We start from the raw sequence: 12,558 nt of genomic DNA on the forward strand, positions 1-12,558 counted from the left end.
TCTCTCTCTATATATATATATGTATTGTGTATATACAACATTGTCATCTTTATCCATTCATCAGTCAATGGACATTTTCCATAATTTGATTATTGTTGATAGTGCTGCTATAAACATTGGGGTGCATGCATCCCTTCTAATCAGCATTATATATCCTTTGGATAAATACCTAGTAGTGTAGTTGCTGGGCCATAGGGTAGTTCTATTTTTAACTTTTTGAGGAACTTCCATACTGTTTTCCAGAGTGGCTGCACCGGCTTGCATTCCCACCAATAGTGTAAGAGTGTTCCCTTTTGTCTGCATCCTCGCCAACATCTGTTGTTTCCTGACTTGTTGATTTTAGCCATTCTGACTGGTGTGAGGAGGTATCTCATGGTTTTGATTTGTGTTTCCCTGATGATGAGTGATGGTGGGCATCTTTTTATGTGTCTGTTAGTTATCTGGATATCTTCTTTGGAAAATTGTGTATTCGTGCTTCTGCCCATTACTTAACTGGATTATTTGTTTTTTGGGTATTGAGTTTGATTAGTTATTTATAGATTTTGGATACTAACCTTTTATCTGCTATGTCATTTGCTAATATCTTCTCTCATTCCATTGGTTGCCCTTTAGTTTTGTTGATTTTAGATTGTTGATCTTCTTGTGCAGAAGATTTTTATCTTGTTGAGGTCCCAGTATTTCATTTTTGCTTTTGTTTCCTTTGCCTCTGCAGATGTGTCTCATAAGATGTTGCTGTGGCCTAGGTCAAAGAGGTTGCTGCCTGCTTTCTCATCGTGGATTTTGGTGACTCCCTCTCTTACATCTAGGTCCTTCATCCATTCCAAATTTATTTTTGTGTATGGTGTAAGAAAGCGTTCCAGTTTCATTCATCTGCATTTCAGGAGACTTACCCTTGGCAGGGATGTCTGGATTGGTTATGTACCCTCATACCTCACACCTCTGCTAGTCAGCAGTCAGTGCCATGGGGAAATGAAAGACCAGTCCCTCATGGGACACGAACATGGGGGTGCAACCCTATTCCAAAGCTCCCGTGCGTCCAGGCTAAAATTCTTCTCCAGATTTTCTCCCCCTATCTCCACAGCATCTCTCAATAATCACTTTCTCAGGAATCCTTGCCTCAGACTGCTTCTGTGGAACCGACCTCAGATAACACTGACAGATTATTTTTATTTGGTTAATGTCATATGTTCCTGGCAGTTTGACATTTCCAAATAACCTAATTTAATGGCCACATATTATTCTTTTAAAAAATTTTTATTTAAATTCAACTTATTTAACGTATAGTATGTTATTAGCTTCAGGGGTAGAATTTAGTGATTCATCAGTTGCATATGACACCCAGTGCTCACTCCATCACGTGCCCTCCTTAATACCCATCACCCAGTTACCCCATTCCCCTCCACCCCCCTTCCAGTGACCTTCAGTTTGTTTACTGTAGTTAAGAGTCTCTTATGGTTTGCCTCCCTTTCTGTTTTCATCTTATTTTATCTTTCCTTCCTTTCCTCTATGTTCATCTGTTTTGTTTCTTGAATTCCATGTATGAGTTATTGACAAATCTTTGTATGCTCTCTTGGTTATCTTACTAGGTTAAATTCCTATGGGTCAAGTTGAAAGGTCAAAGGTCACAAACACTTTATGACTCTTAAAATAAGTGTCAGGAACTTGGCCTCCAGGAGCATTGTGCTAGTTTATGAGCCAACTGACAGTGTAGAAAGGAGACTTTCCCCATATCTGTCAACAAGAAAATAATGAATAAAGACATCTTTGCAAATTTGATAGGTTGTTCTTTATTTTAATGTGCATTATTTTGGTTACTAGGCTCATATAATTTGGCCATTTCTATATCTTTGGTGAATTGTCAGTTCAAAGCCTTTGCCCATTTTCTCATTGATTTATTCTTTGCTTCACTGATTTGTTTGAAGTCTCTTTGTAATGGATTCAAAGTATGGAACCTTCTATTGTTAATGTCAAGGGTACCTCCCACCTCCTCAGAGTTGAATGCTGGAGTAGAGGCACTATAGCCCTCTTCCCTCACTTTAGGAGAGCAGAAATGGAGTCCTGGGGACATGCAGGAAAATAGGCATTAATTGGGCCTCATGGAGCACTTGGGTGATGTAAACATTTAAGCATCCAACTCTTGGTTTTGGCTTAGGTCATGGGTCATAAGATAGAGCCCCATGTTGGGCTCCACACTCAGCACCAAGAGTGCTTGAGGTTCTTTCCTCTCCTTTTCCCTCCCCTTCTGTTCCTCCCCCTCCTCAGGCTCTCTCTCAAATAAATAAATGAATAAATAATAAAATCTTTTTAAAAAATTGGACCACACAGGGGCGCCTGGGTAGCTCAGTGGGTTAAAGCCCCTGCCTTCTGCTCAGGTCATGGTCTCAGGGTCCTGGGATAGGGCCCCACATCAGGCTCTCTGCTCAGTGGGGAGCCTGCTTCCTCCTCTCTCTCTCTCTCTCTCTCTCTCTGCCTGCCTCTTTGCCTACTTGTGATCTCTTTCAGTCAAAATAAATAAATTTTAAAAAATTAAAAAAAAAATTGGACCACACAACCAATCTAATTCTCTCTCCACTACCTTCATTAGAACATGAGGACTAATAGGAGTCAACACCGTAGCAAAACTGCTGGCCAAACCCCGATGTTAAAGAGGAGAGAGGGGGTGAGGAGTGAGGTTCTCCTTTTGCTTATGAATACTCATTGAAAGTTAATTGAGCAGGTGTGGTTCAAAGCACTGTTTGCTTATATTATCGTCCCCAGATCCTGATAGGTATGTGCTATCATTACCTACATATCACAAATAAGGAAATAGAAGCTGAGAGGGAGTGAAAAACTTGTGGCAATCACAGAGGCGTTAAGGGACAGAGCTGAGATCCAAACTCAGGTCTCTCTATGTCTAGGGTGTATGTTCCTCTTACAGGATATACTATTTATGCTACACTTCCACACTGAGATATCTTTGGACGAAGGGAAAGAACACTGCCCACAGTTCTGCCTTAACATAGCCACTGCTAGCCTGGGGTGTTTACTTGTTTTTTCCTACCTTCTTTCCTGCTGAAATACTTCTGGACATCCAATTCTACAACTTGATTTTTGCTTTTATTACACTATGTGTCTCCATATTGCTTGATAGGTTTTATAGCCATCCTTTTAATGACCTGTGTAATATTCTTTTGTTGGGCACTCACTAACTTTCTAAATTTAGTCTTCTCCCACTGAAAATCTTGGGAGAGCTTCTCAGGACCCCTGCTGTCTCCCCTACAATTCTCCTTGGCTCGATAACTCCATTTTTGCTTCATGCCTTCAGTGAAATGATACAAATTTAACTTGCAAATTGCCTGAGGATGCCTTTCATAGTTGTAGGCAACTGTAAATTATAGGCGAATCTATGTGTAGTCAGGCAAATTCTTCCCAACACTTTGACTTTAAAGAAAAATCTACTGGAGAGAAGTGTGTAAGTGATTAAAATTTTTACTCTGAGTCTGTGTTTCTCAGTTTCTAAAGGGGTGAATGCACCTGCTGTGTGAGCCGCATATGTGAGACTTTAATAAGAAATCACACGATACGCTGTAAAGCATCTTATAGGAACAGCACTGACAGTGTTTCCCATGCGTAGACATTAGGCACGTTTTACATACCTCTTAACCTTCCTCACAGCCCTATAAAGAAGGTAAACCATTATTTTCTTCATTTTACAGGCAAACAAATGGGTCCAGAGGGATTAATCAGTTAGTCTTTGAGTCCAGAGCTTGTAGGAGGCTGAGCTGATGTTTGAACCAGGGTTCATCAGAGCCTCTGGGCTGTGTGTAGTTACCACAGTGAGGGAGGTCTGTGTCTTTCCACTGATACACTAAGGCCTTCTGGCACTGTCTCGCCTTGAGATGATGCCTTCATAGCATTGTTCATTCCGGGGGCTTGAGCCCGTTCAGTTTAGAGGGTTGGTCTTTGCTGACCCATCTGTATTCCATCTGGGGTATTTGGGTAGGAAATATTTATGGGAAGTTTGGTTTTAGTTCAAGACAGTTGCTGAATGGTCTTAGAAATCTTTTCCAGTTAGTTCATGTTCCATTAAGACAGTTAATGCTCAGACTCCTCTGGGGACTCAGCAGACTAGTCTGATTCATTTCTTTGTGTTTCTAAGGCCCACTTGGCTCTGCATGGCTTCTCCAGCTCCACGTTTGCTCTCTCATCTCCATTTCAGCTTGAAAGATTCTTGGAGAGCTCCCTCCATGAAGAACTGCATTTTTGTGCTCAGTCTTGGGATCCTTGCTGAGCTGGGGCCCCTTTCCCCAGCCCTTGTTCTCTGGTGGACCACCAAGCTCTCTGTTGACTTCGTACGCCCTGGCCTCCACCTCTGCAATGGGTGAACCTGCAGGATCCCCAAGCGAAAGCACTTCTAAAGGCAGAATTCTGATGTAGACCCTGAGAGGGAAGAAGGTCCCTGCCAGCCCCCCGTGAATCTTTGTATTGTGTATTAAGGCTGACGCCAACATGTGGGTGCTTTTCTCATCTTTAAATGAACACAAAATTGAGAAAAAAAGGGAGCTTAGATGGCTTTTCTGGGAGGAGAAAAGATAATTATCTTCAAGTCTCTAAGGGCTTGTTATTCAGTCCAGAGATGAGGTATCTTCCTATTTCCCAACTCAGAGCATAGTGTAAGGGGAAATGAGTGAGGCTGTCCCATCTCTAAGTGTAGAGAGGGACTTAACCACAGTGCCTGGGATCAGATCCCTTATAATCCTGAGCAAGCCATTTAACCTCTCCAGATCCTCTTGATAACCCTCTGGGCACTGCATTGTTTTATTGATGGATGCTGTTTTAACTCCTCTGAAATGGGATGCATCTGACAGCTAATGGGGTCTCACAACCTCCAAGGATTGTTTTAGCTACTGAGGAATTGGGAAAATATTCTAGGCAGAAGGGTGTCAGATTTTGGGGGACCTGTAAGAGCATAGAGGAATCGAACAGAGATGAATTCTCTCCAGCTGGTCCAAGCAAGCAGGACTCCAGTGCTGCAAACCAGCACTGAGGTCTTCCCTGTGAGAAGAAGCTCCATGAGGGCAAGGGCTCTAACTGTCCCATTCAACTGTTGTGTCCCGAGGGTCCTCTAGCCTGGCGCTAAGGTTCTGCTCCATAGCTGATTGTTGAATGATGAAATAAAGATTCTGAGGTGGCCTCTCCATCCCCAGTGACTTTTCACAGATGCACCCATCCTTGGAAGTCTTTGACCTGCAGTCCTTGGACACCTGATACGATTCTCCCTGCAGGACCACAGAGCTGGGTGAAGACAGCACCTTACGCCATTTCACCAGGTACCCTGTAAGCAAGCAGCCATCACTTTCTGATGTAGAGATGTGGATGAGGACAACACATGGGACCGCTGGCACCCAAATGCTAGTTTACACTCCATGCTGGTGAGCTTACATCCTCGTTGCGGATCCCGAGTCACGTTGAGCCCTCGGGCCCCATGTCTACGGAGTTGCCATTATCAGTGCTTTCTGAAGTGCAGACAGTCAAGTCATCAATACTGAGCGTGATTTCCCATTTTAACATCTTGCTGACGAGACTATACACTCATGAGAACAACAGATATTGTGTATAAATGAATTAGGAACAGCCCATTTACTAGTGTGAGATTTCATGTAGGAGATGAGGGAAGAGCAGAGGGCAGAGAGGGAGATGGTGGTGGTGAGGCTGAGTGCTCTGGTGGGTCGGAGCAAACCTTTGACATCAGGTAGTGCCTGGTTCAAATCCTGGCTCTTCTGTTTACTCACTGAGGGATCCTGGATGAGTGGTGACACAACTCTGGGACTCAGTGTCTCCATCTGGGAAATGGGGCATACTTTATAGGAGGTTGTTGTGAACATTATATGACACATGAGATTGTAGGATCTGTAATACGTCCGGTGTACATCAGCAAATGCTTCTAGTATTTTTTTTTCTCCATGGGCAGGACTTCGGCTCCTTCTGCTTTGTCCCTAGGTAGTTGCTTGGCCATTAGTCTTTTCTGAGGGTTATTTTCATTTCTTTGTGAGGTATTCATTTGCTTAAAATCAATTTCTCCCAAGCTGGGTTGCCCATGCACAATGGCTCTGCATGGTAGGAAAGAGAGCAAGACAGTATGTGTGTGGGGTGGGAATGGCCATGGGGGCTGCAGGGAGATGGAGTGAGCCTGCCTCACCTGGATACATATAATCAATAGGAGAAATGGACATCTTAATAAAAGTTATAGGTCCTGCTGGGTGGACTCTTTTCAGTGGTGCCAAGAAACGTGCCTATTTCATTTTTCCTCTTCTTGGGGCCAGGATCTGTTCACACTCAAAGCAGCAGCCAGCCTGGGAATGGAGTGGTCATGTCATCCCTCATTGATCCCAGCTTCCATCCATGGAGAGTTTGGGGGTGAAGACGCCAACAGAAACCTGGGAGCTGCTTTGCTTTTGAGAAAGGAAGGAAATAAATCCATTGAGTCATAAGCATTCACTGATTGACTCAGTATTTATTGTGTACCTCCTGGGTACCAGATGTTTTTTTTAAGCACTGTGGGGTTAACAGCAAACAAAACAGATATGCCAGACCCCTGTGCCCTGAAGGTCTGCTGGGGGATGGACATTTTACAGCTGTGAAGAGTGCAGTGAGGAGGCTAGGGTCAGGAGAGCCTTTTCTGAGGACTTGGAGTGAAGCCGTAATTAATCAGAAGGGTGAGCAGGGGCTGGCCAGGAGAAGGGCAGTGAGTGAGGCGAGCATCTAGGCTGTAGGCCCTGAAGTAGAGGGAGCTGGTGGGGTGGGGGGCAGGAAATCAGAGGGAAAGGAGAAATGGGCTATGTGGGACCAAGGGGGCTGGCAGTATCCAGGCTTAGCAGGGCGCAGAGGGAGTCACGGTTAGGGACTTGATCTTCATCCTGACAACATGGGCAGGTCAGTAAAAGGAGAGAGATGTGGTCACGTTTCCAGTGAGAGAGGGCCATCCTGGTGCCCGTGTAGAGAGTGAATCACACATGTCTAGTGGAGAGACAGAGACTCTTGTTGGGGGCTCCATGCGGTGTGGATGAAAGGTGGCGGGGGAGTGGATTCTAGAGGTGTAGCAGTGGGCAGAGTGGGTATAACCAGAAAGACCACCGAGGGGGACTTGGCATATTGGTGATTTGCTGAAAGTGCGGGCTGAGGAGGGGGTCGGAGTGACTCTGGCATTTGGGGTGGTGCTGGTTTTCCTGAGGTGGGCACACGGGTGGGGAGCAGCTTTAGCGAGGAGGCAAGGCTCAGGCGTTCCAATTTGGACACACTGAATTCAAAGTGGCAACGAAATGACCCAATGGAGATGCCATGTAGGAGGGAGATAAGAGGCTGCAGCTAAACATTAATCTGGGTTGATGACAAGGTGAGTATCGCAGGCGCCTCTTTTATCCCATGGAGCCCAGTGGGTGGTTCTCATTCCAGCCAGCAGAGCACCCTGGAGTGGGGGCTATACTTACAACTTCCCACTCTGAGATCCGCCTTCCTCCTTCTGCGACCTTCAGCAATTCATCTAACCTTTCTCTGCTCCCCTCTCCTCAGCATAGAACGGTGATGGTTATGTCTGCTTCAGACTCTCCAGGAGCACGTGTCTGAGGCTCCATTAAACGGAAAATAAAACACGTGGAGCACTTTGGAAAGAAGAACTATGTTAAAAAAAGGAGTTATTATAGTCGTGCGTCAGCCAATGAAAAGCAGAAATACAGCCCCAAGGCTCAGTATTGATTTTGGTCCCGGGTACTTCCCGCAGCCGAATAAATCTGACATTTCTGCCCTCAAGAGCTGGCTGTGTTCATGGCAGGACTCCAGCTTCCAGCCTCCTTGCCCCTGTTCCAAGGTTACATCCTTTCTCGGCTCCGGCCAGATTCAGCGCCCCCACACCTGCCGGTGGTGCTCTGGCTGCCCTGCCCACCCCACTGGGTGGTTCCCGGGAAGGTTCCAGTTGTGCACTTGGAGAATGGCCAAGAGCAGATGCCCTCTGATTAAATGGGGGACAGGCCCTGCCAGAAAGGCAGAGCTTGGATCAGGAGAATGAGGGATTTAAGGGCTACCAAAGGAAACGCCTCTAGACAGTTTCCAAACTTTGGAATGCATGAAGGGTGATGGAAAATGTGCTTCATTCATTCTTTCATTCTTTCATTCATGGGTAAATATTTATTGAGTGTACATTAACTGCCAGGCTCTGAGATAAGCCTGGGGGATACAGGAGTAAAAAAGATGCTATGTATGTCCTCCTGGAATTAACCTTTGGACTGGGAAAGAGACAAAGGAACCAAATACTTTTACGGGACAACCAGGTGCAAGGCCTAGAGATTGGTGATGCAGCTGGGCTGCGGAGGATCTGTTTTTAGATGCGGTGGTCAGGAAAGCCCTCCCTGAGGGGGTGTGACACCGAATTGAGCTGGGAAGTGCGGGGAGAGTGCATTCTAGGCCAAGTGCCTGGCCAGTGCGGAGTACCTGGGGTGGGAGTGTGCTTGCATTGTGTGCAAGACCATGGCAAGGAGTATGGTGAGGATCCAGGGACTGGGAGGGAGGAGAGGGGCCAGATGGTACAGGCCTTCCTCAGTCATGGGAAGGAGTTTGGGGTTTTGTTTTCATGTCATGGTGAGCCACTGAATAGCTTTTCTAAGGGAATGATTTCTGTTAGGAAGCGATTATCCTGAATGGATAATGGATTGGAGGGGAAAGGAAAGAATTGGGGAGACTAAGGGAGAAGCCAGTGGGGTCCTCCAGGTGAAGCAGCAGTGGCTGCGGACCCCGGGGTGCCATGTGGGTAGAGCGAAGTCGATGGACTGGAGGGGTGGTGGGCAGTAGAACAGGTCAGCTCACTTGATAGGAGGTGAGGAGCGAGGACAAATAAGGGACAGAAGATTTCTCCCAGGTTTCTGGCCTTCACAGTCATGCATATGGGATTATATTTACTTCAACAGGGAGCTCTCAGAGCATAGGTTCACAGAGGAAAATCTAGACTCCTGATTTCACCCAGTCCAGTCTGACATACTCTTGGGCATTGAAGGAGATGTCAAGTACGAAATTGGATGTACAGCTGGAAGTCACCAGACACTTTGGGGCTAGAAATGCAACTGCAGGATCTCAGGGCAGGACTGGATGGGAACACCCAGGGACACAGTGTAGACAGAGGAGAGGGCCCAGGCCTGAGCCCTGAAAATGACCTGTGGGTGTGCCCAGCAGGGAGTGGGAGAGCCAGCTAGGCTGATGCCACAGGAGCCTCTAGGAACCTCTCGGAGGCCAAGAAGGGGAGGACTGAGGTCTCCCACTCAGTGTGATGACTTGGAGGAGGTTGCGGATGGTGACAAGTCACTTCAGTTAGTCAGTGAGGATGAAAAGCACATGAGAGTGGGCGGAAAAAAAGTAAGAACTGGAGCTGAGGAGGCAGAATGACATTTGGGGACAACTCTTTGGAGAAGTTTTGCTGTCAAATTGGGCAGAGAAATGGCAAAGTGGCTGCTTGGTTGGGTTTCTATGAGAACTAAGAAACGCTCTCTCCATCATTTCTAAACCTCTCTCTGACTCTGATGCAGCCAGGACAGGATCCTGAAATACCGAACATCTTTCCATAATAAAATAAACTGTGGATAACATGGGGCCCCCAATACATAGCTGTGCCTCTACTCCTTTCTCTCCCTCTCATGAATGCTTCTAGGAATGTAAATCAGTCAGAGAAATGTTGGGATAAGCATCTGCTACTTTTTAGGAAGCATCACAATCCAATTTCCACACATGAAATGACATGGAACCAAATTTGTTGCGGCACGACCTGTAATTGACCACACCATGCAGGTAGCGGAATGTTGGCCAAGTGTGGTCCCTGACCACAGCTAGGTGCCATTCATTCATTTGTTCATTCACTTCTTCATCACTTATTTTCTGAGCCCTTGCTGTGTGTCAGGAGCATGGCTCTGGGGAGTGAGAGCAGAGAAGAATGAGCCAAACATGGCCTCTGTTCTCCCCTTGCTACAGCCAGGTGGGGAGCACAGACGTGGATAAGGGATTTCAAGGACAGTGAGATGACAACTGGACAAATGTGTTCTCAAGGAGGCCCTCACTTAGCAAGTCTTGGCTAAGAGTCTTAGCAAGCGTTACTCAGAAGATGTCAGGATGTATAGACTACAGAGGTGAATTAATGAAGCCAATGTTGGCCTGGGTGTGGACAGTGGCCCAGGCAGGAATGAGCACCCCGTGCGGGGTGGGGTGGGGTGGGGGGAGCCTATTCCCACTAGGGTCTGCACCAAGACCAACCTGTCCAAGAAGTCAGGGAAGGAGGAAAGTGTGGCACAAGAGGCATCCAGAGGGGGGCAGATGTGCAGGGTCTGGGGGCTTCACTCTGAGTTTGGTTTTCAACAGGAAAGCACCTCAAATGGTTTTAAGGGTGTTTGTGTTGACAGAAGAGGGGAGAAGGTATCACTCAGATGTCTGAGGAATGGGGTGTGCTTGTACAAGAGAAAGGTAGCAGGTGAGTGTCACCTGTATGCACACAGTGCACTGCATTAATTCCTTTCCAGCCCTATTTGACCAGGCCCTGGAAACCAGATGGTGGGGGAGGGGGAGGTCAGGTTCAGCGCCCCACTCTTTCCTCCCCTCCAAGCCTGATCTAGTTTTCCTCTTTCTCCTTCCTGCCCTCGAGGAAAATCCAACAGGCTGGTGCCGGGGCCAGTTCTCAAGAGATGGGAACAGAAGCAGACATGGGTTTCTCTGCAGAAGAACATAGATACGCACAGGTCCACCGTGGGGATACAAGGGTGTAGACATAGAAATGGAGGTCAGACGGACTGTTTTAAGGCACTGACAGCCGTGGGCAGAGTTGTGGGGCATGGAAGTGCAGAGACGCAGGTGGGCACACGACCAGGAATGGCCAGGGCAGAAATTCATTCACCTGGGAGGAGCGGGGAGGGGACAGGGTGCCCTCCTAAGGAATGCTGATTCAGCAGGTCTGGAGCTTGAGGCAGGAATCTGCATTTTTTTTTTTAAAGATTTTATTTATTTACTTGACAGACAGAGATCACAAGTAGGCAGAGAGGCAGGCAGAGAGAGTGAGAGGGAAGCAGGCTCCCTGCTGAGCAGAGAGCCTGATGTGGGACTCCATCCCAGGACCCCGAGATCATGACTTGAGCCGAAGGCAGCGGCTTAAACCACTGAGCCACCCAGGCGCCCCGGAATCTGCATTTTTAAGAAGGCCTCTCCACCCCCGACCTAGGTGAGTCTGACCTGGGTGGCCCAGACGACCTTCCTTCTGAGAATGTCCAAACCCTGGCTGGCTTCTCGGCCTTGTATCCTCACTCGTCTCGGCCCGCCCTCAGCAGCTTGAGCCTGAAAACTGGTTTCAGCCTGGCCTTGAGCTGTGGATAACCACATCCCAGGCTGCCGGCCCAGGGGCGGCGCGGCTGTCGGGCGGGCGGCACAGCAGCGCGCGGCCGCCAGAGGTCGCCAGAGGCCTCGGCTCGTGCGCTCGGGCTCCTCCGCCCGCGGTCGCCGCGCCCGAGCGAGCCGGAGAGCGAGCGGAGCCAGAGCGCTGCGGGCTCACAAAGCGGCCGGACGCGCGGCGGCGGGTGGCAGGAGCGTAGGAGAGCGAGCCGGCACATCAGCCTCCTCCGCGACCGCGCCACGCGAGCTCCAGCAACTCGGACGCGGGCACCAGGGCCGGCCCCCACGGTACGTGCCCCGCGGAACCCCGCGCCCCAACTTGGCGTAGTTGGGACCTCCCCGCGACCACCGGGAGGTTGGCAGGGTCAGGGCCTGGGGGTATCTCCGCGCGCCCCTCGTGCCGAGGTGGCGGGGCGGGCGAGGGGGACCCCCCACCCCCGCCGCGGGTACATCCTCCCCGCACCCCGCGCCCGGTTCAGCCGGAGCCTGGGCTGCTGCTCCGAGCCCGGTTCTCCCCGCTCCCTACCCCGGAGCTCTGGGCACCGTCTGTGGGAGTGCGGCTTGCGGATCCCGGGCTCCCGGTTTTTAGGGAGGGGTGCTGAAAGCCCTGATCTGAGAGTAGCGGTCTGTGGGGCACCCGGAGAATAGGCGACAGGGGTCCTCTGTAGTTTGGTAGCAGCCCCTAATTCGTGACGCAGCCTCTTCATTGGAAACTAAGCCCCCCATTCGTGAGAGGGGTCCCCGGGTCTCCAGATCCGCGACAGGCGCCCCGGGTGTGCGGGGGATGACCGTTTCCCCGCGGTGAGATCCTCAGTCCCTACAGCCCGGGCGGGTCGCCGAGGCGCCGAGAGCCGGGTGCAGCGCGAGGGGCTCGCCTGGCCCTGCCCTCCCGCCTCACGCCCCGGCGTGCCCCCTGCCCACAGATGCCAGCGATCGCCGTGCTGGCGGCGGCCGCCGCGGCGTGGTGCTTCCTCCAGGTGGAGAGCCGGCACCTGGACGCGCTGGCGGGCGGCGCGGGCCCCAACAACGGCAATTTCCTAGACAATGACCAGTGGCTGAGCACCGTCTCCCAGTACGACCGGGACAAGTACTGGAACCGCTTTCGAGACGTGAGTACCGCTGCTGCTGCCGGGCCCTGCGGGGGCCGGGGAACCTCTCAGAAACCGGGGG

General features: G+C 49.5%; 1 protein-coding gene across 2 annotated transcripts in view; it reads left to right on the forward strand.

The window, feature by feature from the left end:
• The first annotated feature begins 11,520 nt into the window (after positions 1-11,520).
• SPOCK1 (SPARC (osteonectin), cwcv and kazal like domains proteoglycan 1) overlaps positions 11,521-12,558 on the forward strand; it is a 518,175-nt gene continuing 517,137 nt past the window's right edge. For both annotated transcript variants that reach the window (XM_046000679.1, XM_046000680.1), the window contains exons 1-2: positions 11,521-11,676; positions 12,312-12,497. In XM_046000679.1, the coding sequence (XP_045856635.1) occupies positions 12,312-12,497 (186 nt within the window). In that variant the 5' untranslated portion in view covers positions 11,521-11,676. The remainder of the gene's footprint in view (positions 11,677-12,311; positions 12,498-12,558) is intronic.

Source organism: Meles meles, chromosome 3 (assembly GCF_922984935.1).
Source record: "Meles meles chromosome 3, mMelMel3.1 paternal haplotype, whole genome shotgun sequence".
Lineage (NCBI taxonomy): Eukaryota > Metazoa > Chordata > Mammalia > Carnivora > Mustelidae > Meles > Meles meles.